A 25557-nucleotide genomic window follows, 5' to 3' on the forward strand; every position below is an offset into this window, starting at 1 on the left:
TCTCCAAGATGGCAGTCAACAAATCTGTCATTGGGACATCCATTATTCCACTTGCTGGACGCGGTCTCTTCCTCACAGAACTTGTCTACGCTGGTGAACTCGTTTTCAATGTCCCGAGACCTTGGCTGTGCGTTGTTGATGGGAAGAATCTGCGGAAGACTTGTGATGAATGCTTTGCATACAATGGAGTATTGGGCACCAACAATCCAGAGAAGACGGAGCCTTTTCTGGAGTGCAAGTGCAAAGTTGTTTATTACTGTTCTGAGGTGAGTTCGTCTTTGTTGTGGATCGATCTTCGAGTGGAGCCCGGTGTGTCTTGGGATCCCTTTCCTCCAAGAGTGCAATATCAAGTTAGAGGAGTTTGGACAGGTTCTATGATCTGGACAGCTAGCTAACAGTATATTAGACATGCAAAGCAAATGCTTGGAAGACTCACCACAAAATCGAATGTGCCGCTTACCGCAAGATAGCCCAAACCGAACCAGAGATAAACTCCTTAAATCCACAGTTTGAAAGACGCTTCCGACTTATCACCAGACTATTTGCTCTCAAGAAAATGGGGACGATTCCTGAAGAAGACTTCAAACTGTTTTTCGATTTAGCTCAAGGCGAAGAAGCCACGGATGCATGGATTGAGTTTACAATTGAGAGACTCTACGCGACCGGACTTACCCATATGTCGCCTAGTAAGCTCAGACGTTGGATCCAAGCTGTCAGTTCCCTCCACCATAGATTTGCCGAAGACCGATGCTGACTTTATTTACTAACAGGTAGGAAACAATGATTGTGAGATAGATACCCCGAGAATCTTGACCACGGAGGAACTCGAAGGAGATGAACCGTACGCGAAAAAAGTGGAAGCAATTTCGCTTGGTGCATGTGTTGATCCGTACTACTCCATGATCAACCATTCCTGCATGCCAAACTCATACTGGGTTTTCAATGGCAGAGAACTCCAAGTTCGGGCAGAGCGAGATATGGTTGCCGGGGAGGAAGTGACTATATCCTACATTCCAAGAGGCGCTTACGTAGATCGGACGATATCATTGGCCTCATGGGGAATTCATTGTACCTGCCAGCGCTGCTCGAAAGGTGTCATTGAACCGACTGGACAACTGAGAGAGGCAATTAAGGAGGCACTGGATGAGCAAAAATGGAAGTACATCAGGCCGACAGCACAGTGCAGGATACTCCGTACTTTGATCAGCGATGTGTGGTGCGACGGCAACACTTGGGGCGCTTGGCCAATGAGACTCCTGCTGGTAAAGCTTCACGACTCACTTAGAGCTGCCGATCAAGAATGGGGAGTTCTGCAGGTTCTGCTAAGACTCAGGTATTCGGTCGATGATCAGGAGCGTCCGAAAGCTTTCCTTTGCGAGAGAGTTCAGACCTTGAGGTTACTGGTGTCCTTTGTTGGCTCAGTGTACCATGGTCGTTGTGGAAGCGGCGCAGGCAACCTGGTAGTTTGGATTAAAAGCCTATACCCGTATTACCGTCGGCTATTGTTGTATGAGGTACAAATGTGCTATGGAGAGGACTCGGCATTGGCAAAGTGGGAGTTGAAGCGAAATATGGAGGAAGAGGGTGTGGAGCAAGGCGACGAGGCAGAGGAGAAGGAGATTTTTCGGCGATCAATTACTCTACTTCTCACGTGGGCATCGAAACACGAGTCTTTGTCAACCTCCTAGGTTGCTTCTATTCATGATGTACTATACGTTTAGATACGGCGTTGGCGGAACTTAGCAAGGACGTGGGATTTCTGCTAAAAAGGCCAGCAAATATCAAGTCAAGTCTTTCTCATTCAATGAATCCATGCCAGCCCATTCCAACAGCTCATTCATGCTCTTGACAAGCTCTTTCCTTCCTTCAACACTTTTATCTAGAGGACTGTACTTCAGACTGCCACTCATATCCTCTTTTAAGGGATCTGAAGCCTGCACAAAGAAGTTTCTCTCAAACTTAGCTACTATGGAGTCTGCGCCATAACATTTCTCGGTATCACGAGCAAGCTTGTCTCGTAGGTACAGAAAGATATTTGGTATGAGCATCAAGACAACTAGCGGAAGTTCATCGAGGTTTGTGGTACCTGGCGGAGGTGGATTCAAGAGAGATATGATAGTGTACAAAGTGCATAGTCGATAATCTTCGTAGATGGGTGGCTTGATCACAGGCTCGACCTGGTAATATATCTTCAGAGCCAGTTTCAGGCACTCAGAGGTTTTGCCTTTACTGAAGTATGCCAGGTAAGCTTGTTGATGTATATCGCGCATCGGATAAATTCCATAGCCCATCTGATGTTGCCTCATGTCTTCTATGGCAATCTCGAGGTCCTCCATGTCGAGTGTTTTTCGTTTTAGATTAGAATGTGCCAGATGCAGCATCTTTCTTCGGAAAGGACCGGTGGGGCCAGTATCGCCAAAGTGACATATGGGGCAATCGCAGTTGATGCCGTAGTCTTTCAAGTGACTTCGTCGAAGCGTGTAGTCTTCCGTAGGGTCGTAGCATATGGTTAATTCATCGCCAATCTTGATGTCCATCCTTGCTCTGATCCTCAACTCTTTGCCGTTTGAGTACCATCGTGTATTCGCCGAGCAGGAATGATTCATCATGGCTGCGAGAGGGTCCAAGATGATGCCACCTGATATGACGGAGTATTTCTTGGGGTCGTAGCTCCGCTCTCCACGAAGCAGAGGTAAACCGATGACCAGTTGATTGTTATGAAACTAGAATCATCAGCTTTGTGACACGAAACACTTTAATCATTCAACTTACTATACAAAGCAAATCAATGATCTTGTTCAGACTCAGCTCGGTCATCGTGAATGATTTTGCTATCTTGGCAACAGCATTTGCCAAAGACACAAAATCTGGCTTCTTCATCTTTGATCTCCTTCCAGTACTCAGGAATAGGAACTCGGCCCATTGCTCCTCTGATATTTGGTGATGTTTGTGTAACTCCAAGATTCGTATGATTGAGCGTAAGTGGAGCTTAGTGAGCATTGAAATCGCTGCTGGATCGGCATTATTGATGATTTCTTGATATGTTTTGCATTCATATCGGTGGTGATGAGACCAAGCTTTGGTTCGACAAGTCCGGGGGAAGTTAGCAATTATAATTCATGCAGGTGGGATAGGTGTGATCTACTTCACTGCAATAATGTAGTATTTTGCATCCTTCACAAGGCTTGAACTCGATACTTGTATTATCCACGGTCCATAACTCATCGACTTGGGCAGCAAAGCAATTATCGCAAGTATGTGAGAGCGACTGAACATCGTCATCGACAATATTGAGAAGTGGCTCCTGGATGCTGAATATTGGGCCGCCAGCCGGGATGTCTTCTAGAGCAAAGACTCCTCTCCCAGCACCTTTGATAGACGACAGTCCCACTTTGATGGATGCTTGACATGTTGCGCGATCTGGGATGCTTGTAAATGGCGGACTCGACATACTTGGCTCGTGAGCCTTGGTCCTCACCTGATTGTATTGGAAAAGAGCCGTTACTCAGGGCAGCGTAATGTTCTCTGGATTAGCAACTTTCTTTAGAGCAAAATTTGATAACAGTTGTTGAGCTGAGACTGGTCTGTCACAAAAGAGGACACGGCAATTTTGAGATGTAGTGCAAGTCTTCATTGGGTTTAGCGTCAGCCGCTACTTACCAATGTCTCAACCCTCGGAGAAGAATCTCGAGATGCCAATTCAGAAAGTATCTAAGGCCCTTTTCGAGCCAGATCTTGATCATACTGTCAAATCGAAAGATGATCACTCTTCTCAAGCGTGATCCGGCAAGGGCAGTGCCCGGAGATCTGCATCCTTTGCTCAAAAAAAACTTTCTTCCCCCCCAGCTTTTGCTGTTTCTGTTCTTGTATGCGCGCTTTCATGGGTACGGCTATCCGCACTTTGTTTCACTGGGTCTTCCCTAATTCTATCTTCCTTCTTCCCTAAATATATCGCAAAGAATTCCTGTTTCGTCTTCTCACTCCTCTTTCTTCCAAGATAGCTTTTCTTGACCTGCTCATCTGGTGTCAAAAAGGATTAAATTCACGATTGAAAGGAACGAGCTATATATCATCATTTATCTACCGTCTCTGGATTGTTCTATCAACTTGATCGGAAGTCAGATGTTCAATGAAATCACAGACATTGTGTCGTTGCTTTATGTGAGCTAGCCTTTCAATCATGTATTCACGGTTGTTCAAAGGCAATGCGTCATTTGGCGAGAATACAGAAAGGACACAATACAGCCTATTACTTCTCGTTTCTTCTCTTGTCCTACGAATGGTATATCATGACAGAGTTAACCCAGTTGCCTGCTCGTCCGTATCTTTCGTTCCCCTTTAACAACTATCCATTCAAAATGGCTTCCACGAAGCCCTTACCTGACGATTCAGAGAAGCCTATCCCGACAACTAGCTCATCAGCCCGCGATCGAGTTGATGATGCAGACTCTGCGAACCACACCGTAATTAATCAGCTCTCTGGTGTCAAAGTGTCTCCACTTGCAGAAGCTGCTCTCGATTCTGCAATCCGGATCCCAAGTCGAGTCAACCGCGGTAGCGAGTCTCTTCTGATCCAAGATTCCATGCTTGGCAGCGGAAAGGGCTTATTTATGACCAAAGCTGTCGAAGAAGGAGATCTGATATTCAGCATCAAGCGACCATTGCTTGCTGCTGCAGGCACAGTACAAACCCACATCACACTCTTTCGGTTTCTCCAACTAAAAGGAATCTAGATCTTGGGACAAGCTGACGACCTGAAAACGACTTGCGATAACTGCTTCATCGATACAATTGCCGTGCAAACAATTCGAGATAGAAAGAAACCTGAAAAGGCCCCACACAAGGTCGGCTTTGCCACGTGTGCCTCCTGCAAGGTCGTCTACTATTGCACCAAGGAGTGCCAAAAAGCAGCGTGGAGGAACCATCATAAATCAGAGTGTACTATGTACAATACGATCAGAGCCTCGGGAAATGAAGATGACAAGGAAGTCCTCCAGAGCAACAGCCAGTTCCGACTCATAGTCAGGATGTTACGTCTCTGGCAGAGTGGTGGAATATCAAGCGAGGATTGGGCTGAGGTGAACAGGCTTCCACTCGAGAAACAAGCAAAGCTGCAAAGCTGCAACACGAAGATATGAGCTTGTTCGTGGAGAGTTTGGTAGAGCCGTTGGGGTCTGTCTTCATGGCGGAACTCTCCCAGAACATCTTACTTGATGTTACGTGTCTAGTAAGCCTAATTTGCTCAAATCTTACCAATCATTAGTCTATGTATGTGCTCACGCCGTATAGGTCTTACAAAACGCCAGAGATGTGTACCAACCGTATATTAATGTCGTGAACCAGAACATGGATCCTCAAATAGAGCCGCTTGAAGCCCGCCGTGGAGTCTGGCTTGATCCTTTTGTCTCGCTGATCGCACATTCCTGTGAAGGCAACTGCTACTTTGTCTTCGAAGGTCCTGAGCTAAGAGTCAGAGCTCTGACAGATATTCAACCTGGAGTGGAACTCACCGAATCTCGTCTCGGGAGACTGGAGATAAACGGAGAGACACGCCGAGACAGGCTGAGATCATACTACAATATCGCATGTGGATGCCGACTCTGTATCTCGCCATCCTCTGAGCCAAAAGGCGCCCTAAGAGAGCAACTAGAGAAGTACGAGAACAACCTCCTTCCAATGTCGGATAAAAAGTTTTTCGCAACTCTTTTGAGAGACATCGCAGCATTTGAAGCAGCTGGTTTCGGATATAACACTGTTCCGTGTCGGTCTCTCTATCGGCACTTAATGAAATGGAGTCTAGTGCAACGGAAAACAGCAGATTCACTCAAGGCTACGTTCAAGAACTATTACCTCATCGAGCCTGCACAGAAATCTCGGTTTCCTCCTGCACATCACTTGAACAGCTTGTTCCACATCTTGACTTCTCTTCAAGCCAAGCTCTCTTTTGTCACGCCGATGGAACCTCTGCCCAGAAGAGTTGGGGTCCTAGTTCCAGACATCTGGAACCACCTTCGTTATCAGCTAGTTGTTGACACAGCCAAGATCTTTGGTGAGGACTCGACGATTGCCAAATTGGAGCGTGCTATGTTTGCTGAGATCCAAGGAGAACTTCTAGCTTGGTCTCGCAAGGATGGCATTTATCCAGAAGGTGCAGCATACATCCCGTTGTCCGAGAGTAAGGAACAGAAGGAGAAGTTCCTGGTTGCTATGAAGAAGCTTCTGAAGTGGGCTGGTATTGAGGGTGTTGGGGATGAGGAACTTCTTTGAGGAAGGGGGGGAAAGTTCTATGTGAGCTAGCAAGATTGGAAGAGACTGATTTCTTATATTGACTGATTACAAAATCCGATTCTTTGACTGTGTTGATCGTAATGAATTTCATTTGCAGCTGTCGAATTGGCTCTACATGCTCTTCTGGGTGATGCACTTGTATGTAACGAAGCTTTCATTTCCGTGTGTTCTGTGTCTGCAGCGTCCGAAGAAATCAATCAAACCATGGACTCCGTGGAGTAAAGTAAGAGCTTTGATGAGGGGCCTCCAGACCTGGTCGGTGAGAAAAGTCTTGAAGCGATGATGAGTCGAGTCCAGGCATGGTCATGCTGGCGCAGCACAGTCACCATTGCAATACCTCATACTTATACGGAGATGCCAATACTTGAATGCATTGAAGGTCTCTATTTAACAATGTCTCGACCATCGCATTACTCCAGCCAATATCTCAGCATCAAAAACATCCCAAATTAATCCATATCTCGGCTATTCGACAGCAAAAGCTAGTATAATGATGCCCAGAAACTCTTCCAAAATCCTCTGAAAGTCAACATCACTACCCTTCAGACAGCAACAGGAGTCATCTTAATCATGAATGGTGGACGCTTGATGAATGTATAGACCTTCAGTCCTTCAACATAGCCGACACTCTCCGGCATAATCTCTACATCGAAGTTGAAGAAGATTTTCGCAAGGATGAGTCTCATCTCCATCAACGCCAAATTCTTGCCAATGCAGTTCCTAGGGCCAACAGAGAAAGGTTGCAAGACTTTTAGCTTATCATTCTTGTACGGCGCCGGGGGATCGGACATCCAGCGTTCGGGGACAAATTCCTTCGGGTTGTGAAAGTTGGATCGGGAATGGTACGCGGCGTACGAGTCAACGGCGACGAGTGTATTGCCAGGGACTTTCCAGCCTGCGACAACCCAGCCTTCGGGAGGAGTGACGCGACGGAGATTGCCTGGAAGAGGATGGAGGATGCGCATGCCTTCATTTACTATTATCATATCAGTACATGCTTGGACAGAAAATTGGAAGAGCACATAGGTCAACATCTCATGACGAAAGCTTTCCTAATATGTTTTTAAACACAAGAAAGATCTTGAAATACCAACTGCAATGGTGTAATTTAACTTTCCGCTGTTGGCCATGTTGATCTCAGAGCTATCCTTGAATGTTGATCGAAGCTCCTCGACAAGCAAGTTGTAGACACGAGGCGTTCGAAGGATGTAATATACCATTCCAGTGAGTGTTGTGGCAGTTGTCTCAGAACCCCCAACCATGAAGATGGAGCAGGTTTGGAACACCTCCATGTAGGTAAGGCCATAAGGACGATCGACGAACCTCTGAACCGCAGACATACTTTGACAGTCAGCATATTGTCGAATTTGTGAGGGAGGAACATACAAATCAGGACGAGGATTTGGGTTGGCGAGGCGCTTGTCCAATCTTTCTTTTGTCATAGCTCTGTGGTATTTCTCCGAGTCCCTCATACTCTTGGGAGCCATCCGCAACAATAGGTGGGCTACTGGCAACACTGACTGAAACATACCGAGCACGCCTATAGTAGCCACCCAGGTAAAGAGATTGGAAACCCAAGGCTACGAATGTTAGCCTTGTGCATACGAAGTTCCAAGTAAGGACGTACATGTAAGTTACCACTGTCAAGGCACTGGAAATTATCACCAAATGTCAAGTCACCAATGATATCAAAGGTAACATAGTTGAGCCATGCTGTGATATCAATAGGGTCTTTGCAGACCTCGCGAATTCGAGTGACCATTTTCTCGATGTTGGAACCGATGATGGGTTCCTGGTCTCGCAAGCTTTTCTCTGAGAACGCATGGGAGAAATTGCGACTGCAGATGCTTGTTAGTGAAATAAGAGCAAAACACAATAGATTCACATACCGCATTCGGCCATGCTCAGTAGGATCGGGTTCGAAAAGGAGGTCAGCGTAATCATTCGGGTTGCGAAGGAAGGCCACGGGATCTTTGGCAAGTTGAGGCCTGCCAACAGGCTTGCCATAGATATCGTTCCAGGCCTCGGCGGTGATGAATGAAAGATCGTTGGGAGCGACACGGACAACCGGACCATACTTGTCGTGGAGTTCAGCAATCCGGTATGGAAGTCGGCCACGAGCAAGGTTGTAAGCCATAGGCACACGAGAGATTGCCCATAGCTTTGGACCCGGAAACTTGGAATTTGGATGCAGGTACAATCTGTAGACCGAAAATGTTCCCAGAAAGATGACAAGGGCAGTCAGGGTAAGGATCAAGTACGACGACATGGTGGAAGTGTAGGATAGGAACGGTTATAGAGGAGAAGTGCAGAATGAGAGGTAGTTGAGAAGAACGTTGGGAATCTTGACAGAAGAAGAGGGTTCGGAGGGAGGAAGAAATGGGACACTATACGTGCCACATTCTAGTGTAGGTTCATTCTTTCCCTAAACAGACATTGAATTGATAGATAACTTATGGTGGTGTGACTCGAATCAGTAAAGGGCAAGTGCAAAGAGCGAAGCTGGAGAGGAACCGTCCGCTTTTCGGAACAACACCAATTTCTGCCTTAGCACTTGACCCTTTACAATCCGAACCGCACAACCAAGAACAAACTGCAGTCGAAAAGTCTACTGCAGCCATCTAAAAGAAGAGGAAACACTTATTAAAAGAGTATAGTCTCCCTTCCACTGGTTCTAAGCGACCTTCATTCGTGCGCCATAACTTCGCGCAACTCCAATGAAGACTCGAGCATGGCCCATCGGCCCTTCGCTTCGAGCCCAAGGACTGCTCCAGAACATAAACAAATATAATCACAAACACACCGTTGGACAAGCTCTACGAAGAAAGAGGTTACTGAACACTCGCCTCCAACTCGCAGCAAGGACCGCTTCGAAGATGGTCAGCAATGAACCAAGATTGGCTCTGTCAAGACACAGGTATGGCAACGCGCGGCTCAGTAGATAGTGAAGCTCCACGTGTGCTAGATAGAGAGGTGTTGGAGCTATTGAATAGATTTGATATGCCAACATCCTCAAATACAGAGGCGCTTCAGGCGCGCACGCGGGAAGCTCTTTCAGAGCTATTGCTTGAACCTCACTCTCCATACTAATCCACTTGCTAGTTGCATGAATGATTGGTAGGTAGATACGAAGGAGCAGTAATAGACCGAGGTTCCATCAAGAACCAACAATTGAATCCAGGATGTTCGTAAAGCCCAGACTTAAAGATAAGCAATTAGTTCTTCCCTACCAACTACCCCTCACAGGGCAAAGCTGGTAGTACAGGATCCTTCCTCCACGCGGGTTGGTTGCACAACATACTCGGATTACGAGTCCAATCGGAGATTCCCCACAGAGAACCAACGGAGAAGGCAGACAGCCATACAGCATACAAGTGGGATCTCAGGATCAACCAGATCTTCTTGGTAGTATGTATCAGCCTGTCGATTGGATGCCACACTCATGGCAAAGTAACAAAATCACTTAGGAGCACAATGAAACTTTGTGCTCAAAAGCTGTGGAACATTCACCGTGGTAGATACAGCCTTGATATTCATACTGCTCTTCCTTTTGTACTCGTATGTGATTACCATATACTTTTCCCATCAAATGATGAATTTGATGTTGCACCAATCCCCCATTCCCCTAAAACTCCAACCAAAATCCATATTCCCATAAGAATATTAGGTTATATAACTATTCATGAAACCCCAAAAACTATCGTTGCCAAAGTCTCCCTCGAACTGCCACTGTCCTCCAGGCGCACTCCATCCGCCATCCAATGCGCCGCTGACGGGTAGGTTGGGGTCGATTACGCTGTTTCCGTCCACTGTTCCTAGGTCGTTGTAGAGAAGGTCGTGCATGGGTTGGAGAGGTGCCATGGAGCTGAAATCGAAGCTCGGTGCCATTGGCATCGTGTTGGAGAAGGCCTCCCATGATGTTGGTGCGGCTGTGGTCAGCGCTGGTGTGGCCTCTGTGAGGTTAGAGATTGTGGGAAGGGTGTATTGTGTGTTTGCTGTGCCATTGCTCTGGCTTGTTGAAGTGGTTGAGGCACTTGATATGGAGGGATGGTGGGAGGTTGGGGTGGGGTACTCCTGTTTGGTGTGGGTGGAGGAATCGGGGGTAGGTAACGCGGGCGATGGATTCGAGGAAGCTGTTGAGCTCGTTGAAGAGTATTGCTGCTGAGGCTTCGCAAGGGCCTTCTTCAGGCGAACGTTTATCGCTTTGAGGACATTGAGTGCCCCGCCTGCCATACTATTGCGTGTGCTGATGACTTGGAAGCGTTCCATAGCCCAGTCGAAGTGTTGAAGTGTATCATCCAAGTCTTCTCTATTTTCTGCAGGATGGAGGATGTAGATCGCAGCGGCGAGAACGACGGCATCAAAGGTGTTCAGGACCAGGGAATGCATCTTGTACTGTGCTACGTTGAGGAAAGAAAAGAACATTCGTTGGGCACGCAGAATGTCGAGCCCTGCTCGCAATGCCGCTGTTCGACTCGCAGCGTTGGTGAAGATGTAGGGACGATGTAGAGCCATGATTGTGAATGCTGCGGAGTTTTGGAAGAGGGGTCGACAACGAGGAAGCCAATAGCAGTCTGGATGCGAATCGAAGGTTGTATCTGGGTTTGTCGCTCTGAAGTAAGGAGGGCAATGTAAGGAAATCTGCTTGATTAATCTGTGCATTGTCTCGACCTTGGTAAAGTTATTCTGGTTCGGATCTTCTTTCTCGAGATTGAAAATGTCCCAGAGTGGGGCAGACAATTCTGCAGACCAAAGAAGCATTGTTAGAGATGTGGGAGGGTCGGATTCTGATCTCGGAGCTGGTGCTACTTCTCTCCGATTCTTGGGAATAGGCGCATCGATAGGGAATGCTGGCTTTCCGTCTCTGCAGTCAACAGTGGTTGGTCGTCCAAGAACAATTGCCATATGTATGTCCCACAGAGATAGTACCAGCCAGAGCCGTCTTCGCGATTGCTCCGCCCAAAGGCTCTCCAATATGTCCTCTGGCTTCTCATCGCCCTTGCGCCTGTGACCGCTATTTGCTTTGTGTAGTCCAATCTCTTGCCCATCACGTATAGTCTGGGATAGGGAATGCCAACTCTCCGTAATCATACCGCCATTTTTCAAGTATGCAGTCCGCAAAAATCCAGCTTGTACTGTAACCAATGTTGTGTTTCTTTTCCCGAGCAAACAGAGTATTTGGCAACCGGAATCGCTATAGTCGCTTGCTAAGTCGTCAAAGGACATCGCTGCGGCATACTTCAGGGAATCGAGACTTGGATCATAGTCAGGAGGTTGGTATTGCAGAGCTAGGGCGAGTATTTGAAAGAGCAAGCCGGGAAAAAACTGTAAGTCCGGAGGAAGCTCGAGGGGGCCTTTGTTGAGAGTCGAGAAGGAGAGGTTGTGCCAACTCTTTAGGTTATCTCGAAATGTACCTTCATCTAGAGGATAGTATTGCCAATTAACCTCTCGAAAGAAGGTAGCCACCAGCTTCTCGATGTATGGTTTAGAAGGCAACTGTCTTATCAAGCTCTTATACTTCTCCTTCAGCCCTGTCTGATCTGGTACAGTGGATAAGAACGTCGACGTTAGGGAAGGAGATTCTACATCGTGGGTTTCAAGCTTCTTGAATATTCCGAGAGTGGTATTGTTGTTTCCATTGGACTTAGCATAGCCAAATGCTGTGACTTGCGCTGCTTCGTCCGATTCTGCTGGTTTGATGATGCCAAATGATCCGCCATCATCTGAGGACGCCGCATTACTCTCTTCCAACAATTGTGCTTTCCTGGCGGATTCGTTCTCGTAGTGGCAGAGGGATTGTTTATTTCTAGCAACGCAATTAGAGCATGGAGAAGCTCGATCGCACTTCGGATGTCAGCCGGGTTTCAACATCTGTCCTCTGGATGTACCTTTTGTTTGCGTCGGTGACATTCCGTACAGGAGATCACTATTCTCTTCCTTTTCCGGGGTGGCTTGACCGGACTGGTGGGTCTCGGACGAGACTTTGCTTCTGCAATAGTCTCCATGATGCTGTCGTCGCATATGCTCAATGAAGTTGCGTCAGTGTTATAGAAGCAGCAAAATAGTTTTTAGTAAGCAATAGACGACCGGCATCCGCGGACACGATGGGTAAGGATGTATTTGGATAGATCAGATGTCCGAGATGAATGCGCCGTATGGATTGAAGACTTGACGGAGCAATTGAAGTCGTCGTGCTGAGGCGATCAACATGGGCACTGCTGACTGCGGAGATAAGGGGGCTAGTCCCGGAGGAGATCTAGAACTTCACGCAGTGATGCCTCACAGAACTTGGGTAATCATGCCTTTTCTCCGAGGTGTCGATGATCCAAGGCATGACGGGGTACATTTCTTATCCGGGGGGCTTCCAGGCTTCTAGAAGGTCTCGAACCTTTTGACGATGTTTAGCAGCAGCGCCGGTCCGCTTCAAGCTCGAGTCAGGTCAAATCGTCTCCCGCCGACCCAGCACCGAATATTTTTCGCCATCTGGTACCTGAACCTACTCAGAGCGAAGCAGATCAAACCCTGCGAAGCAGAGAGAATAATATAGTCAATATCATAAAGCTGACTACGAGGGACGCTCTCAATACTCAAAGCGATGCGTAGGAAAAGTCGGTGGCTGGAAACTCGAGAAATAGCGATAGATCTTCAAGAAACCTCATTTATTCGACGAGTTGGCACGATAGGTTCCAAGGTCTAGACCTGAGTTGTAGATCTTGCAGCTTTATTTGCAGTCTCCAGTGGCTGGCAATTGCTGCACAGGATAGGGCGCCACTCGGAGATAGCCACAGGGGAGAAATCTTGAAATCTCTATGTGAATTTCTCTTTCCCATAGATTGTCAAATTTCCTCTTTTGGGCTTTTCCTCGTTGTGTTGTGATACATTCTCTCAGCCTTTGAACTCGAAGTCTTCAGGAACAGAGTTTGCAAAAGGTCAATGTCAGATGTCCCAGATTTGCTTTTTTCAAGTCCACTCGGTTTTCACCAGGGTCCTCCTCGGTTCGGCCTTCTGACGTACATGGCGTTCTTTCCTTGAAGATACCTCCGCCTAACAAACCGGACCCTGAACAGAAAGACTTCCACCACCGACAACAATCGCATCCTTCTGAGACTACAGCCATTTGACTCTCTTACTCGTCTGCCAATAGGCGCTTGTCTATTAGCTGCACAAGGGACCTCCTACTGGTGTAATGCGGGCGTATTTGGTGAGTCCCCTGGTGCAGGATCCCTCTGAGAAACTTGATAAATTCATTTTGACTTTCTCAATCTCCAACTTCCCCGCCTTGTATTCTCACTATTTCTTGATACTGATCCAATGCTATCAATGCAGACTCTATTTCCTGTTTCTAACTCCTCTTTCCTCCTGTGGCCTTTGAAGGGTTGGCCGTGAATCGATAGTCTAGTTGGCAGACAACAAAAGGCCAACATCTGGGGCAATGGCACCTGTCGCAAGCACAGTAGAGATGGCCATGTCCCATATTGAGGGGGTGACGGATAACGCGCGTGCTAGGGAACTATACAAGTATGTACTGATTGTATATCATGCTAGACCATTTACCCAAGACCATAGTTCCGCGCGTACTGACCATTATGTGTGCAGATATTATCAGCCCAGTGCTCCCATCAACCAAGACACATGTTTTCCTGTCCCACCGCCGGGAAGCGGCTTGCCTTCGGATGCAGCAGAAGAACAATCAGATATAAATATAAACTCGGATGTCACCTCTTCCAAAATCTCCTCACCAGACACAGCACTGACTGCCTTCTGCCAATTAACAACATGGAGAACTGGAGCCCAGAGGGCCATGCTTAGGTATGAAGAAACTATGGGAATAATAAATGATCACGCTGATTCTTTTGCAGTGTCATTGATTCGGATACCCAATATTTTCTTGCAGAAAGCACCAAGACAGTTGATCTGCTGGATAATAATAACTATGCTCCTGGAGACGGCATATGGATGGGCTGTGCCACAGTGACAAAGCCTGGACGCCTATGCGAGAGGTATGCATCGTATTGGTTCTCAGCTATCGCATGCTAATACAACTCAAAGAACAATAGCAGTCACACCTGCAAAGCCTGGGAACTACCCGTGCTTTATTGTCGACGACCTAAGCAAGGATGAACGATTCAACACGCTCCCTTTTGTCACCGGTCCACCCTTCTTGAGATTCTATGCCGGCGTGCCCTTGATCACAAAGCGTGGGATACCAATTGGTAGCTTGTTCGTTGTGGACGACAGAGTTGGCAAAGGGCTATCAGAGGACAAAATCCATTTCATGGGCACCATGGCGGGTACCATCATGCGTCACATGGAAATGGTCCGAGAAGTAGAGCAGCATCGACGAGGAATGAAGATGAGTCGCGGGCTTGCATCCTTTGTGGAGGGTCGTGCAGAACTTGCAGAAGCCGAAACAGATGCAGACGACACAGAAGGAGCGAAAGTCGTAGGTCAGTTTGAGACAGAATCTTCAGTGCGAACCAGATCCAAGGGCTCAACTGTTGGATCATACACGTCTGCTGTTGGCTCCATCCACAGTATCGAACAGAAAGAAAAGGAGTATTCTGCTGCCTTAGCAAAAACGGAGCATATCATTCAAGAAACACACGAGGTCTTCCAGTCGCCAGGTCCACGTCCTGACATTGAAGAGATGTCTCAATCGACTTCTTTTACGGCACCAAGTACGAAGATACTGTCTCCGAACGATACGTATGACAAAACTTCGAGTCCTGGTGATGATCTTTCGGAGACAACTTCCATGAAGATGCTATTTTCTCGCTCCGCAAACCTGATTCGTGAGGCATTCGAAGTCGATGGAGGTGCTGTATTCTACGATGCACAAACCGGCTTCAGCAGCAACATGAAACGAGCCTCTGCAGGTGGTTCGTCCGCGCAAGATGATAGTTTTCCTGATAGTGCACCAGACAGTCATGCGAGTGGCGACGATTTACATTCTTCTAACGAGATTGGTTCGGATGCAGAAGCAAAACAGAGCCCTCTTACACCCATGCTATCCCCACGAACCACCTCACCAGGTCTTGGCGATGGTGGTTTCTCGAGAAGCACCATCGACAATCAGAAATTGGTAGAAATCCTTGGATTCTCCACTCCAGAAGCTTCTTCTATCCACGGGGATCCTCTTCCTGGCCCCCAATCATTCATTCCCTTTGTCGAAAAATCGTTACACGTTCTATTACGCCGCTACCCACGAGGTAAACTATGGACCTTCGACACCGATGGAGCAGTCTCTTCCTCGTCCGAGGAAGAGCCCGTGAAACCTTTATCTCTGGACCCTCTCCAGAGGAGCAAGGACGCACACAGGCGCAAAGCTCGAAGCAAACGGACAAAGTCAGATGCGTTATTCCTCTCCAGGCAATTTCCTGGTGTTCGACAACTGCTTTTTGTCCCTCTATGGGATGCTTCACGTTCTCGATGGCTGAGTGGCTGTTTTGTTTGGTCAACTGAGCCTACTCGTATTCTGTCCAAACAGAATGAACTTTCTTTCCTGACTGCATTTGGTAATTCGGTCATGGCAGAATGGGCTCGAATAGATACAGAGATTGCAGACCAGAAGAAGAGTGACTTCATTGGAAGTATTTCACACGAATTGCGTTCACCGCTTCATGGCATTCTCGCGAGCGCAGAGTTCTTGGCTGAGGATACCACCGGCTGGGCAAAGGGTCTGGTAAACACCATCGATAGTTGTGGTAGGACTTTGCTTGACACTATTGTAAGTTTATGAATTTGCGACTCATTTGTGAACGAGCGCCTTTCCCCTAGCTAACTTTATCCAAGAATCACATCCTGGACTATTCTAAAATCAACCACTTCGAGAAGAATTGGCGTCGAAGTAAGCGAGCTGATCGACGACCAAGACATGGCTCTAATATGGGTTCTCTTTCACTTCGCCAATCCGATCTCCCTATGCTCAACCTCTATCAGACCATTGATATCTCAATACTTTGCGAAGAGGTCGTTGACAGCGTTTTTAGTGGCCATATTTTCCAGCATACCACTGCTGAAAGCTTCGACATGGTGCCGGGTAGTCGAGACAAGATGTCTGATGCTACGAAAAAATCGTCTTTAGATGAAATGCTTGGTCCTCAACGATACAATTATCTAGGAGTGGTGGTCATCCTTGACGTCGACATGCAGAACTATCGGTACCACACACAACCTGGAGCTTTCCGACGTCTGGTTATGAATCTGCTCGGCAATGCTTTGAAGTACACGTCGCATGGCTATGTCTACATTAAGCTCGAAGCTGTTGAGATAGCAGATCTCGATACTGCGCCATCAACACCATCCAATACATCATCTAATGAATCCATGCCCAGGTCAATGATCACACTGACCGTGGCCGATACTGGTAAGGGTATCTCTGCCGAATTTCTTCGGTCGAAGCTCTTCACACCTTTTGCGCAAGAGAATTCATTGTCTAGTGGTACTGGACTTGGCTTGTCCATCGTCAGAAAAATAGTCTCTTTGCTTGAAGGTGACATCAAAATCGACAGTGAAGTTGGGCGCGGGACACGTAAGTTAATCCGACGGTTTGAAGGTGTCAGCTAATGAGTACACAGGGGTTCAAGTTACTTTGCCAATGCTCCGGGAAATGCCTACAACCACCGACTCTAGCAGTTCGGCCAGCACAAATAAATCTCTCATCACGGCTACACATGAAACAGATCATACCATTACGGAGCTGCGGTCCCGAGTCATTGGCCAGAAAGCATCGCTGTATGGCTTTGACAATGATACTAAAGATGCTATTCTGCAAGACATGTACAGAGTTCTCAAGGCTGCAATAACAAGTTGCTTGGTCAAGTGGTATGGCATGAAAATTGTCCCTCTGGGTCAAAAGACCAATGTCATCGTCTGCAACGAAAGCAAGCCTAGCGACCTTGAGTCTTTAGTTGCGCACATTCCAAAACAAAAGATCAATCCAGCGATTGTTGTTCTTTGTGCCCATGATACCAGATTCGATCATACACCACATCTTGAGGGCTCGAAATGCAACGTTAGCTACGTGGCTAAGCCGGTTGGCCCTTTGAAGCTCGCAAAGGCAATCACCGCCTGTCTTGACGGTGTCCCACCGAGTATGACTCCGGGCATTGATTCTTCGCTCTCCCATTCTCCGGAAAACGTCGATCGCGACCTCAGCTCTACGTTTGACTCTCTAATGGTTAGCCCGCGAGGAGGTGAGGTCTTGGATAACACTCGAATGTCCGCAGACAGTGAGAATGCACGAAAAGCTATCGAATCACCCACCCCAAGTGCAATAGTCGAAAAGAACGCTGAGTTTCCGTTCCCACAGTCTTTACCAGAACTTAATGATAAGCCCGAGATGTCTCATGGCTCCACTATGCCTGCTACCAAAGGATCTCTGAACCCTTCTGCTGCTTCGAGCAGTCAAGCCGCTTCGACCACGCTCTCGAAGATGAAAAACGTAACCGCCAAGTTGCAGAAGTCAGTGGCAAAGGTCGAATCTCCAACATTCCTGCTGGTTGACGATAATCATATCAACATGAAACTTCTCAGTACCTACATCAATCGGCGCAACTTCGAGATAGTGCACCAGGCACAGAATGGTCTAGAAGCTGTGAAGCAAGTACAAGCTAGACCGGAGGGATACGATATCATCTTCATGGATATCACTATGCCGGTCCTTGATGGATTCGGCGCCACCAGCCAGATTCGCGCGATTGAAGAGTCTAGGCGTAGGAAAGCGGTTGAGACCGAAGGTGAAAAGAGTTCACCGCCACCCAAATCGGAAGAGGGAAGTGGAGGAAGCGTGCCTGCGAGAAAATCAGCCTTGGTCATTGCTTTCACAGGTCGGAGCAGTATGGAAGATCAAGCGGAAGCTATGCGTGTTGGGGTCGATCTTTTCATGATCAAACCGGTGGCGTTCTCTGAGGTAGGTAAAATGATTGACAACTGGATGGCGAACAGGGGGAGGCAAGAGACACAGTGATTGCTTTTTTATTTCTGGCATAGCAGGCGTCTTTTGCATTTTTGAGGCGTCGGGGGATCTTCGTTGCATTTCATGGCGTTGGGGTGATGATGAGATGGAATGATACCTCGGGCGCGCTGAGCTGTACATGTATTGTGTACATATTATAGAGCTGAGCTTTTTGCTGCCATTTGTGGCTGAGAACGTGTGTAAGGATAGAGAAAAAACATTGTGAGCATAGATTTGCATAAAATACTCAATTTGACGCACGATCTCAATGTGAATATCGGACTGGTGAACTAGGATTGAAAGAGATAGGAGCTGGTACTCTTTCAAATGATAGACGCTATGGTATATACTCAGAACAATTATGAACAAATTCAAACCCAAAGTATTAAGCTCTAAATGCTAACAAAACAATGCAACCGCAGAGCATAAGTGGTATCAGTACTCCCCGATCACAAAATGAATTCCCTTGCGTTTCTTTCCGCCTCCATTCATACTTCAAACTCAACCAAAGATCTTCTTCCACAAGAAACTCAAAGCACCAATCTTCTTATAGCTGGAATGCACCTTCATCTTCCCCGCCATCTTCGCTTGCACATTCTCCCACACCTGCTCCAACTCCGGCCTATCCTTCGCACCACCAAGATTCATCTATTACATGTCAGTCTTTGCTCTCTCGTCACAAACCTCAAAAGAGAAGAAAACTTACAGCACTAGGAACAATAGCCCACTTCTCCAACACCTCCCCCTCTTTACTCTGCACCAAAATCGCCGGCTGCGCCATCCCGTGCTCATACCCCTTCTTCTCCGTGATCGCCACATCAAGCAGTCCCTTTGCGCGCAAATGCGTCGCGAGCTCGTTCTTGGTGTCGGAGATCGCGTCGCCGGTGTAGCTGGTCTTCTCGCGCGTCGAGGGCAGGAAGGAGGATGGTTCTGCGGTGACGATCAGGACGGCGCCGCCGGCGGCGGTGATTGAGGGGGAGAGCGCGGTGAGGGTGCGGAGGTAGCCCATGCAGAAGGGACACCAGTGGCCGCGGAAGACTGAGGGGGGTGTTAGAGGGTGGGGGAGGAGAGGGGAAGGGGGAGACGGACAGACGAGGAAGACGAATTTGTTGGTTGAAAGGAGGGATTGGTATTTTTGGATGGGAGATTGGGCGTCCATGCCCATTTTTGGTTCCATGGTGTTGTTCATGCTCATGTTTGTGTCCATGTTCATGTTGGTGTCCATGTTGGGGCTCATGTTATTGCCCATGCTGCTGTTCATATTGGTGTCCATCATGGAGGAGTTCATTGTTGATGCTGAGTATTGAAGTACTGTCGTCGAGAGGGATTGAGTAAGGTTGGGGGATTTGAGGTGGAAATAAACTTTGTTGCTGTTATTCGAAGATGATTGATACTCCAAACTGCAGTGCCGATATCTTCACTTATGTACTCGAGTATTCCATCTTCAAGACACTACATCACTCTGTCGGCCGTGCCGCCGCGAACTGTCATCCTCATGCATGTTGTGAAATCAAATACTCATCAAATCGCAGGGTGTCGCATTCCGGAATCAGAATGATCTCAAATCCAACATCCAGTCAGCAAATGCAGGAACGCTTGCCCTGTGATTGGTGGTGAGGTCGTGGGCTGGGTGTGGCTGGTGAGAGATCTGTCTTGCTTTTGTGCGAGCTCGTCCGAGTTCGTGCGAATAGGTCGGGTATCGGTCGTGAGTGCGCCGATGAGGTTGATTACCAAGATATTATGGTGATGACGATGTCTGAAGGAGTCTATACTTTCTTTTGAGTTAAAAGATGTGGTGGTGATGTTGAAAGAAGGATTGCCATGGAAATACATTCTTTTTCAGGGGCGGATCGCTAAAAGTATAGCGTCTTGCCCTGGAATCTCTAGTTGCCTTAGCGGAACATGTTCCGAGCATAGGCTGTCCACTGGCTGTGAGAACTCCATAGCCCATGGAGAGCCCGAGATTTGAAAGGTCACGCCACTAAGGTAAATCAGCAACATGCTCGCAACATGCGCATCTGGCGCAAATGGCGCGAAATGCGCAAAACGCGTGAACTGGTACTAAGACTTTTCTTTCCCAATGAAATTGTTACCACTAGCAATTGTAATGATAACCTGGATAGTCTCGCTCTGTGAAAGGTTCGCAAATATTGCAAGCTTCTTCCTCTCCATAGCTACTCGCACGTTTTCTCGTCTCTAACAGATGCATTGGATGACAGAACTCCTCTTTTTACGAAATATAACTGCGCAAAAAATGATACTCTAGCGAACAAGATATAAGAAGCCTTGAGATACGAAAAAACTATTTAAATGACAGCAAAGGAAAATAAATCCGGAAATGAGTTTGAATCAGAGGCGCCAGATATTCGAGTGATGAAGAAGCACCAAATAAGGATAGGAAAGAGAAGAATGCAGTTCGAAAGCAAGTAAGTAAATGTTTCGTGTGACACAACTCGAAAAAGCGGAACAGGATAAAAACCCATCCAGAATAATCAAGATACACAGATCAACTAAACGAAATCTCATTCCTCCCCATCCTTTCTTTCTCAGCCTCAAGCCCGATACGGAGGCAGCTCACCAACATCCCCATTCTCCCAATCAATCTTCGAAACCGTCATCCTCGTCTCCTCCTGCTCATCCACCCATCTCGGAACTCCAAAGGTCCCATGAATCACTCTCTGACCTCCTGCTAATGGCCTCTCACTCTCAAACAGAAATTGATTTGCAGATGATGTCTCGATCAGAGAACTTCTCGCGAGAGCTTTCTTCGCTTGTCGTTTGGAAATCAGATGCTCTGCGAGTTGTCTGAGGAGTGTTGGTCGGCGTTGGATGTGGCTGGTGCCGTTGCGGTAGGAGATATTGTTGCGGCAACACATGGTGAAGTTTTGGAGATATAACTTGAGGCGGAGTATGCAGGGTAAATGTTCGAAGTTCGTGATTGCCAGTACTGGTGATTGCTTTGAAGGAATCTGCTTGTTTGTGCTTGATGGATGCAAAGGATCAACTCAAAGGAAACTTCCCAAGTATATATATCCTCAACCTCTCCCTGCCCAGCGAACTATCGCGATGTCACCACTTGCGCAACACGGCCGTTTCTCCAACACCCCAGCCACGAATCTCTGCATCTTCAAGCATAAAAATAAAGTTACGTCTTTCCCTGAATAGGTCGACTTTGCGCAGCCTGCGGTTTGTCAGAGGGTTGGTGTACGTGGATCGCGGAGGACGCGGCCGTAAGCAACCCCGCGCCCAGTGGTGGGGCTGAAGATGTGCGACTGCAACATGTTGGTGAATGTTGGTTAATGGTATGTGCGTAAGCTATGTAGGCGAGTACGATATATGAAATCGATCGTCGGATTCGATGTTGGATTGTAAATCGAGGACAGGGAGAAGAAATTATGAAGAGTTGGATGCTGAAGATGCCTTTGTGATGTCACAGGGTGTACACGTGACCTTCAATGCTGTGCACCGCAAGAGACAGGAAGTGAGCAGCTTGAAAGACTCCAACAAAATCAAACGTGTCTCCAATGACGGAGTACAAGATAGTGTTCTGGAAGCTGGTATTCATCTCACACATATCCATGTCCGTGTCCATTGCATACCATCCCCCCTTTCCGAGCTAAGCGAGCAAGATGAATCTCATTCTATCAGTGCCAGGTATTGATTCGTAGTCTAAAGCTGCATCATCGTACAACCAGTTCTAATGACAAACCCATTAAGCAATACCGCTACCAAAAAGTCCAGCGCACGACGCCGCCCAGATCAATAACCCAATAATACACAGAAAGTTTACAGGCACCAAGGCCAAAGCTCTGAAAATATGTCTGCAAGCTCCTAGCTTGTTCCTACAACTTTCAAACCCCTAGGCTTGGAAACACATGTCAGAATCTCTGCTTCTGAAAAGCACTTCAGCCGTTTGGTCTGCAATGAACCATATCTCATCGAGCGTATTAGGAGGTCTTGCCTCGCCATCTCTGAGTTTGAGATCATAATTGCGGAGAATATAAGCAAGAAGGAGTTTGATTTCTGTACATGCGAAAAAGCGTCCCTATGCGACGTCAGAAATTTGCCCATAAGCACTGATCGTTAACAATGAGGCACGTACAGGACAAGCGTGAATTCCGTGACCAAAGTCAAAACTTTCCGACGGACCGGTTGCGCCGAATTGGTGCTTGTGTTCTTCTCCCTCTTTCTGGCGCATGTTGAAGAAGCGGAAGCCGTCGAAGACTTCTGGTCCTGGCGAGTGGTACAAGGCTTTGGATTGGTTGATTGAGTAGCTGTAGAAACCGAATGGGATTCCGGCTGGGATTGTTTGGCCTGTTGATAATGTTACAGGTTCGACTGTGAGACGTAACGGGGACACTGTATGACATTGATTAGCTTCCTGTACTGAAGGTGAATACTTTTATGAGTGGGAAAGGCTTACTTACCAACAGTGGAAGGATTTATTCTCAAACTCTCTTTCATGAAACTCTCCATCTTCATCAATTTATTGAGGTCCGCATGAGTCAATTCGCGATCACAGCCCCTCATTAGCCCCTCCAACTCATCTCGTAACGGTTGCAGATATTCCGGCCTCGCAGCAAGATCATAGATGATCTGCGTCAATGCCAATGTACTAGTATGAACCGAAGCCCACGAAATTCCAAGCTGATGTCGGACCAGACTCTCGACTTGCATATGCCTCGGAGTCAAATACTTCATCATCCACGTCGCAAGCGATTCTTCTCCTGGCGAAGGCAAACCTTCTCTCTTGGCGCTAAGCTGCTCTTCAAAAGACGGGCCCAAGAACTTCTTCGCTCGTCTTCTCTGCTCGAGTACTTTCTTCGTCTGAGATAAATATGGAGTGATGTATGGACGTAGCCAGCTTGGGTATCGTTGTGTTCGTCGAAGGAGAGCGAAGACGTCACTGGACCATTGCGTTGAGATGGATATCCATTCCTCCTGTCGTGATAGCTGCTTTCCCAAAAACATTCTGCCGCTCACCATAGATACCACGCGGTTGATGTTGGGAAAAACTCTGACTGGCGTCCATTCGTCGTACTTTTCCAGTGTGTTCGAAAAGGCAAAATCGGTTTCTTCGATGAGTGTTGGGATCGTTGTTGTCTTTCGAGTGAGATCATTGCGAAGAGCTTTGATCGCAGCTACTGAGTTTGTGCCCATCTTGCTGTAGTGGCCTGCTGCTCGTCTGAAGAGCTCTCTTGCTGCAGAGACTTTGCTCTCGGGTAGTGATTTGACTTCATCGATCATGGATATTGGAAGTATGACTAGTGGTGGAGATGTTCGTATTGCAAAGGCTTTGGTGGGATACTTGGGAAGATTAGAGTGTTGGTTAAACCTAGGATGCACTGTATCTTACCTTTTTCGTTCCCTCTTTCAACGCCTCATGTATGTCGTTACTCTTACCCACCAACGGAAAGTCGCCAAATTTTCGAGAGCGCCAAACCAGGGCAGATACGAGACAGATTATTCCTGCCGTAATTTCAAGATAGTAATGTAGCCACATCTTATTAATACAGATATTTGGTGAAAAGTGTAGGTGTAACATATCAGCGGATAGAGGATATTGTTTTCCACTTTGGCATTGAGTCAAAAGGTTGAGTTGACTCGAGGAGCTGTTGGATATATAGGCAAGAAGAGACATGACGACTGATTGGAGTAGCGACGATGAATCACAAGAAAGAAGAATTAGTCAGATTGAAAAGTGTGACTTGACTGTATTCGAGGAGAACTGACGAAAGTCTGAACGTGTAGTTGGAGTTTCGGCTACTGAAATTGCATCTATGTTTTTCTAGGAACGCTGACGAGAGATGTATATCAAAAAGTCCACCGCTCCAAAATATCTATCATGGATTGCCGGCTCTTGGACACCGACAGATGGGTGCGGGAGGCTCGTTCCACTGCCTTGGTGTCCAGACATCTGAACAACTATCGCGTTTGTGGGTATCAGATATCAGATGGAAATTGATTGGTTAGAAATAGCAAACTTGCTCGCAATGGCCTTGAAAGAGACTTTCCGTCGCTCGTTTAGTGTGACTCGGGGGCCAATACAAGACATAATTCTGACAGTGTAATTGTAAGAGACTAGAATACACCAATAAGATTGTTTAAATTTGAGTTTTCGTAAGGTACTACTACAGGCCCGAAAGCAGGTAGGTACGTGACTCGGCAGCGCAACTATTCCGAGTACCGTCAGCTTAACGCCATTTCGTCTCAAGTTTCACGTACTTATCCTCTGATCAACCACTAGTAAACTATATCATGTCAGCTCTATCCATTATCTCGCAGCTAGACCGGAAAATGACGTTGAATTCCTCGACGGTTGCTTTGATATGAGATGTTGTCCATATCACCAACAGTTGGGGGCTCCAACTTCTTCACTCTTCAAATCTGAATTAAGATCATGCCTCTCTCCAGTTTGCCAACCGCAGACCTCGGAAGTTGCCTAGCACCACTCCTGCCAGCCGGTAAAGTCGTCTCTATAGCACTGACTCTATCACTCACCGCCTCAAAGTCCACCTCGAGACTTGCATTACTACCTATCCTTGTTTCCTGCACGTGGAAAGAATTATCCTCATGGAACCTTTTCACACAAAGCAAGGTCTGGCAAGGAGTGTTCGTAGGATATAGTGGTGGTTTCTGCACTACATCGATGTCGCGCTCCTGAGCTGCTGGACTTTGAAGTTCGTGGCCCGACTAATAGAACTGCGCAGACGAGCAAGATCGTCCTAAGAGAAGCAATGCAACCCCTGTCGAGTCTAAAGGAAGTCAGAAAGTATTGTTTCAACAACACTCTCCAGCTAATCTTCATTTGTGAAAGTCATGCGAAGCGAGAAAACAGAGATGGCATATTGGAAAAACTCAAGTTCGGAGCATTCGTGACGTCGAACTTTCGATTCCCCAACACAGCCTTCCAACTGAAAAGTACACCGACATTCAGGCATGGAGACTCAAAATTTGTTCCATCCCGCGCCTAATTCGTCGCTCATCATACCTTAGTCGTCGTTATCTGCTACATCATCTTGGACTTCCTCTCAAGGACAACCTTTGGACACGAGCAAGAAGTTGTCGAGCTGGCCACTATTCCCTTCTTCCGGCGGCTGAGGGAGATCACGAGCCAAGAATTGGAGATTCATTTTCGAGTATCTATGTCTTGTTGGGCAGGCTTGTATTTCTTGCAGCGAGGGGTACATGACTTCCTTGCACTAATTGCCGTTGAATTGGGAATGAGTTCTTCGAGCTCTTGGCCGCCCCTCTTCGCATCGCTTTGGGAGGCGTACTCGATGGGGATGTTCTGGGGGTAAGTAAATTCCCGG

General features: G+C 47.3%; 9 protein-coding genes across 9 annotated transcripts; 3 read left to right on the plus strand and 6 right to left on the minus strand.

Annotated features, from left to right (window-relative positions):
• Nucleotides 1–8: 8 nt before the first annotated feature.
• Nucleotides 9–1726, plus strand: LY89DRAFT_777979 (SET domain-containing protein; the record flags this gene model as incomplete). Its single annotated transcript, XM_018222174.1, has 3 exons — nt 9–266; nt 407–712; nt 771–1726. The coding sequence occupies 3 exons, from the start codon at nt 9–11 to the stop codon at nt 1686–1688; spliced, it is 1482 nt and encodes a 493-aa protein (XP_018075916.1). The 3' UTR covers nt 1689–1726.
• On the minus strand, nt 1717–3451 carry LY89DRAFT_777980 (SET domain-containing protein; the record flags this gene model as incomplete). Its single annotated transcript, XM_018222175.1, has 3 exons — nt 1717–2723; nt 2773–3077; nt 3181–3451. The coding sequence occupies 3 exons, from the start codon at nt 3449–3451 to the stop codon at nt 1782–1784; spliced, it is 1518 nt and encodes a 505-aa protein (XP_018075917.1). The 3' UTR covers nt 1717–1781.
• Nucleotides 3452–4514: 1063 nt separating this feature from the next.
• Nucleotides 4515–4667, plus strand: LY89DRAFT_545882 (uncharacterized protein; the record flags this gene model as incomplete). Its single annotated transcript, XM_018208239.1, has 1 exon — nt 4515–4667. A coding segment is annotated over one exon (153 nt), but the record flags the coding sequence as incomplete, so codon positions are not given.
• A 2160-nt stretch (nt 4668–6827) lies between these two features.
• Nucleotides 6828–8581, minus strand: LY89DRAFT_637374 (putative cytochrome P450 monooxygenase; the record flags this gene model as incomplete). Its single annotated transcript, XM_018211529.1, has 5 exons — nt 8178–8581; nt 7916–8126; nt 7675–7868; nt 7379–7629; nt 6828–7264 (listed from the first exon to the last, which is right to left on the minus strand). The coding sequence occupies exons 1-5, from the start codon at nt 8555–8557 to the stop codon at nt 6831–6833; spliced, it is 1470 nt and encodes a 489-aa protein (XP_018075919.1). The 5' UTR covers nt 8558–8581.
• Nucleotides 8582–9951: 1370 nt separating this feature from the next.
• LY89DRAFT_576264 (uncharacterized protein) lies at nt 9952–12293 on the minus strand (the record flags this gene model as incomplete). The annotated part of the gene is made up of 2 exons (XM_018208835.1): nt 9952–12132; nt 12177–12293. The coding sequence occupies 2 exons, from the start codon at nt 12291–12293 to the stop codon at nt 9952–9954; spliced, it is 2298 nt and encodes a 765-aa protein (XP_018075920.1).
• Nucleotides 12294–13367: 1074 nt separating this feature from the next.
• LY89DRAFT_637378 (uncharacterized protein) lies at nt 13368–18472 on the plus strand. Its single transcript, XM_018211530.1, has 7 exons — nt 13368–13489; nt 13615–13806; nt 13885–14097; nt 14148–14288; nt 14338–16015; nt 16081–16819; nt 16866–18472. The coding sequence occupies exons 2-7, from the start codon at nt 13721–13723 to the stop codon at nt 18254–18256; spliced, it is 4248 nt and encodes a 1415-aa protein (XP_018075921.1). The 5' UTR covers nt 13368–13489; nt 13615–13720; the 3' UTR covers nt 18257–18472.
• Nucleotides 18473–18745: 273 nt separating this feature from the next.
• LY89DRAFT_664752 (uncharacterized protein) lies at nt 18746–19532 on the minus strand (the record flags this gene model as incomplete). Its single annotated transcript, XM_018212797.1, has 3 exons — nt 18746–18892; nt 18951–19282; nt 19334–19532. 3 exons carry the CDS (start codon nt 19530–19532, stop codon nt 18746–18748), a joined length of 678 nt encoding a protein of 225 aa, XP_018075922.1.
• Nucleotides 19533–20796: 1264 nt separating this feature from the next.
• LY89DRAFT_729085 (uncharacterized protein) lies at nt 20797–21120 on the minus strand (the record flags this gene model as incomplete). Its single annotated transcript, XM_018219342.1, has 1 exon — nt 20797–21120. The coding sequence occupies one exon, from the start codon at nt 21118–21120 to the stop codon at nt 20797–20799; it is 324 nt and encodes a 107-aa protein (XP_018075923.1).
• An 875-nt stretch (nt 21121–21995) lies between these two features.
• LY89DRAFT_767629 (cytochrome P450) lies at nt 21996–23747 on the minus strand (the record flags this gene model as incomplete). The annotated part of the gene is made up of 4 exons (XM_018221762.1): nt 21996–22289; nt 22347–22603; nt 22672–23551; nt 23601–23747. 4 exons carry the CDS (start codon nt 23745–23747, stop codon nt 22104–22106), a joined length of 1470 nt encoding a protein of 489 aa, XP_018075924.1. The 3' UTR covers nt 21996–22103.
• Nucleotides 23748–25557: the final 1810 nt, after the last annotated feature.

Source organism: Mollisia scopiformis (genome assembly GCF_001500285.1).
Source record: "Mollisia scopiformis unplaced genomic scaffold LY89scaffold_4, whole genome shotgun sequence".
NCBI classification, from domain to species: domain Eukaryota; kingdom Fungi; phylum Ascomycota; class Leotiomycetes; order Helotiales; family Mollisiaceae; genus Mollisia; species Mollisia scopiformis.

What these genes read in the sequence shown, in the direction of transcription:
- LY89DRAFT_637378 (XM_018211530.1), top strand. Translation starts at nt 13,721, where the DNA reads ATGGCACCTGTCGCAAGCACAGTAGAGATGGCCATGTCCCATATTGAG. An exon ending in CCTGGACGCCTATGCGAGAG is followed by an intron (nt 14,289 to 14,337) that starts GTATGCATCGTA and finishes TACAACTCAAAG; the next exon opens with AACAATAGCAGTCACACCTG. An exon ending in TGAAGTTGGGCGCGGGACAC is followed by an intron (nt 16,820 to 16,865) that starts GTAAGTTAATCC and finishes ATGAGTACACAG; the next exon opens with GGGTTCAAGTTACTTTGCCA.